This window comes from Galeopterus variegatus, unplaced genomic scaffold (genome assembly GCF_000696425.1).
Source record: "Galeopterus variegatus unplaced genomic scaffold, G_variegatus-3.0.2 Scaffold1460, whole genome shotgun sequence".
NCBI lineage: Eukaryota > Metazoa > Chordata > Mammalia > Dermoptera > Cynocephalidae > Galeopterus > Galeopterus variegatus.
The window spans coordinates 327,964-332,185 of record NW_007727571.1 but is presented as its reverse complement, the minus strand read 5'-3'; the positions used below and the strand labels follow the sequence as shown (position 1 = coordinate 332,185).

Here is a 4,222-nt window from a genome sequence, read left to right as displayed (position 1 = left end):
GATGATCCCATGTGAATAATTTTGCATAATTTAGAAATAACACCAATTAACAAAGCAAGCAAATGAACAAACAAGGCAGGTGCCATTTTGATAGATCCCTTCTTAGCTTCCAGAAATTTTCATGAAGTAAAGGGGGGAAAAAAATGTGGCTGAAACTGAACTGCTATCTAAAAAAATTTTTCACCATCCTTATATTCATTTAGTAGATTGCTCTGCAAATCCTGTCAACATATATTTGAAAACTCTTAAGAACACCTTTATGAAAGGTGGAGTTCAGTTGGTATTGCCACTGTCATCAAACTGTTCTCAGAGTATCTATGCAGAGTCCTTAAAAAGGACATGGAAAAAGAGGATACACTGTCATCCCCGGTAAACACTGTAATCACAAGCTAGTATCTAGGCTGATAAGATGTGAAAGTTTTTGGCAAGCATACAGATATAAACAGATAGTTATTTAAAGGGCATTTGGAGAAGTTAATCTTGTTCCATTGTATGCTCAAAAATATTTTGCCATTTCAAAATGCGGTACCTGGACACAAAGTTTGCGTGCTTTAGGATCGTTTTTATTAAGATTTTTGGAAAAAAAAATTACTTTCAGAAGATAATAAAAGCATATCTCTTGAAGAACTGCAAAAATAAATATTTACTTAAGTTTTTCCTTAAATAGGTTCCACTTTTAAAGATATCTGTTCACAGTAACTAGATAGCATGTCAAAAATTATAAAATGATAATTTGTGTGCCACTTCATTATCACATTTATTTTGAGTTCATACTGGTTGTGTGAAAGTCAGTTTTCTATTAGATAAAATACAAAAAAGAATTACAATTTCTCAAAGAAGTTTACATCTCCATTTTGCTCCATGTAATTTTTTGTGTCGAGTGATGAAAATTCTTTTTCTTATTTTTATGTGATAATTGTGTTTTTATATCGAGTGACTGGACTATGGGCATTCAGTGTAAACTCTTTGTACTGTCTCATTTCCTCATCCATCATTGTCTGTCAATGGGCATGGTGCTGTGACCAGTGTTATCAGGTGACGACAGTACAGGAAGTGAGCCGCCATTATCACCCCCAGAAAGGCTTCCCATCAGACGCTCTAGTACCAGAGACAAAAACAGAAGAGGGGAAACATGTTTCCTACTGACGACAGGTGATTACACGTGTGCTCCTGATGAAGGGATCAGGAAAGGTAGGCATGCATTTAATCAGATCATAACAGGTAACTTATCAATTAAGTGCTGGAAATATATTGAGGTATGTTGAATGCTCATTCATCATTTTCTACAAAAGACTGTATGCGGTGCTCTTTTCCTCTCTCCATCACATCTTCTCTCATTATAAACATATAAGAACACATATCATAACAGCCTACTTGCGTGTCATATTCAAAAGACTTTTCACCCACCTTCCTATCTTCCCACTCTCCTTCCTTCCTTCCTTCCTTTCTTTTTTGGTTTGCCATTTGTCTTTGGGCAAAATTGTAATAGAATATATAAATACTAAATCACTCATTTAATTTTTTAAATATAACGTATTAAGCAGTCTTTAAAAGTTATCTTTTTCACTACAACAAATAAACTCACTAATTGGCTCTCTGCATATATCTGATGAGTAATTGATGACTCTAAAACAAAACAATTATGTTTTTTTTTTTTTCCCCCAAAGTAAAGCATTAAATTTACTCTAAGTAAGTGTCTTGGTCTCTTATTCAGTACTCGGGTAGTTTTTGCCAGTGGTTTATCTGAGTGTCTCAAAGCTGCAAAGGTACAAGATGCTCAGCCTTATAGAACAGTGTATCTAATCAATTGAAAGGCTATTTACGTACTTACAAAATGCACTTATAGAATTTCTCTTCAGGACCAATAATAATAATTCTAAGTTTAGTACTATTTCTCAACAGACACGGAAGAGTGCCTGACACATAAAAGATAATCATTTTTTGTTGAATGAATAATAATTGTTGGGCAAGCATCTTTGTTAAGGAATATAACAGAATACGGAAGCTCCACGTCATCATGTGATTTTTTCTTCCTCGACTGTACCACTGTCTATGACTATTCCCTTGATGCTCTGTTTGGGTAACTTTACAGACTTCAAGATAATTGCAGTATTTTTCTCCATTAAAAAGAATTTTGTGTTAATTATAACCCACTTTTGTCAAAATGCTGGTACGCTCTTTGGCAGTTCCAGTTGCTTTATTCACAGAGTTATTTTTCTCTGTTTATCGACACAATAGAGAAGAACTATAGTAATTTCTTATGGTAATTAAATGAATTGGAATGAAAAACAACTCTAAGACTTTTATATTAGCACAACTGCATTTTAAAAATACTGTACTTACTTGTTATTCATTGCAGTTTCTCCCTATTGAATTATTTACCATTTTAAGCCTCAAATATTTATTCTGTTACACCCTTTTTCTTTGAAATATCTCATTATCCATGTTGTACTTCTCTCTCATATCTTCTGATCGCTTTATATTGTCCTTTTCTGCCTCCATGCCTTTGAGACTCAAAAGAGAAAACAAAGGACTCTTCTTTTGTTTCCTCAATGCGTAGTATTTTAAATACCACTCCATTCCAATTATATCCACTGTCTGCATATATTCCTTGCACCAAAATTTATTTCAATCATCTGAATAGGTTTATTCGATTGCTTACTATTTTACGTTTAAATATGTGATAGAAAATTTTTAAGTATTTTATGAAGATAGTTAATACTCTATCATAGTACTTGAGAAAAATGTATGTACATACATTAAATAATGATAATAACAATAATATCTAATTAATATCTTATAGAGAACATGCTGTTGTAAGTGCATTGCATATCTTAACTTGATATATATGTATGTACATGTATATATGTATACATATTAATATGTATATGTGGTTGAATTTTATATACATTTTTGAGCATCATCCAATAAAGTATTACATGCAATGTTTATACCAAGGTTATGTGTTTAAGAATCTTATTAGAATTTATTTTTCCTCCATGCTAGAAAACATTTATAATTTTAAGCTGTTAAAGGAAATCACAGATAATAAAAAGCTTTGCAAATTATAAGGCACTATATAAATTCAAAGTTTTGCTATACAATTGTGACATTTCATGAGCAAAGCAATTAATAAGATATTTAGTTTGCATGGAAAAGTTATACATGCAATCTTATTTCACAAATACAAATTCTCTCAAACGATGGGAACATCTTTGAAATTTTATCCGTGAGCTTTTTAGTTCTTGCCATTTCTCGTCATAATCAACTCTTTTTCATTCTTCCTGAATTCATTTGTAGCTAGGTGTTTTTTTCCTAGTTCTGGTAACATTTATGGGTAACTTCATTTAATCTTTTTAGTGTGTTATCTTGTCATATCTACCAGGAATTCATTTATTTCTTCCGTTTCCTTTTATGTAGGTTACAGATTTCTCCTGTTACCTCTACTCAGACATTTATTTCCTATATGACCCCTTCATCTACCTTTCAAGGTGGTCTCTGCACTGATTTGATTTTAGAGTTTTATAAATTCTCCTCTATATGAGGGTACTTCAAAAAGTTCATAGAAAGATTCATATTATCCTTCAATTCTATTTTCCATGAACTTTTAGAAGTACTCTCATATAAAAAAAGAAATTACTGGATTGCCACTGAATTCTTTTTCTGCCTACAAATATGAGTATAGTTGGTCATACATTAAAAAAATAAAATAAACTTAAGGATTCCATGAAAGAGTGAACTCCCAATACTTAGAATCCATATTTTTATTTATACAATAGTTTTTAGGAAAGCATATTATGTAAATTAAGACATACTCGTGGATAGGCAGTTACAATATTGCCCCAAATACGCATATACTCTTAAGCACTGTATAAAATGCATGCTATGTATTTAGATGTTAGTTCAAACTGGGCTTAATATTGATTATTCTTATGAATAGTATTTTCAGCCATTTATTAAGACCTTGATTGAACAAAATTTTATCAAACTTTCTCATCAGAAATGAACACATAGAATAAAGAAAAATAAACACATATGAATAACATATAATTTTACTAATTAAATACTTGTTACTAAATTAGAAAGAAAGCCTTTTCAAATGGACACTGAAATTATAGTCGTTAAAAATAAAGGACCCGTAAAATGAGTAGAAAATATCTATGCTAAAAACTATAATTCAGAAAAATAACATTTAGAATATTATTGCAACATTTAGAATATT

The 4,222-nt window shown here is 31.1% G+C and overlaps 1 protein-coding gene across 1 annotated transcript in view; it reads left to right on the top strand.

The window, feature by feature from the left end:
* The window catches only part of LOC103594026 (potassium voltage-gated channel subfamily C member 2), a 77,156-nt gene that overhangs the window by 66,881 nt on the left and 6,053 nt on the right, over window positions 1–4,222 (top strand). The window contains exon 3 of the mRNA XM_008577203.1: window positions 1,027–1,191. Within this exon, the coding sequence (XP_008575425.1) occupies window positions 1,027–1,191 (165 nt within the window). The remainder of the gene's footprint in view (window positions 1–1,026; window positions 1,192–4,222) is intronic.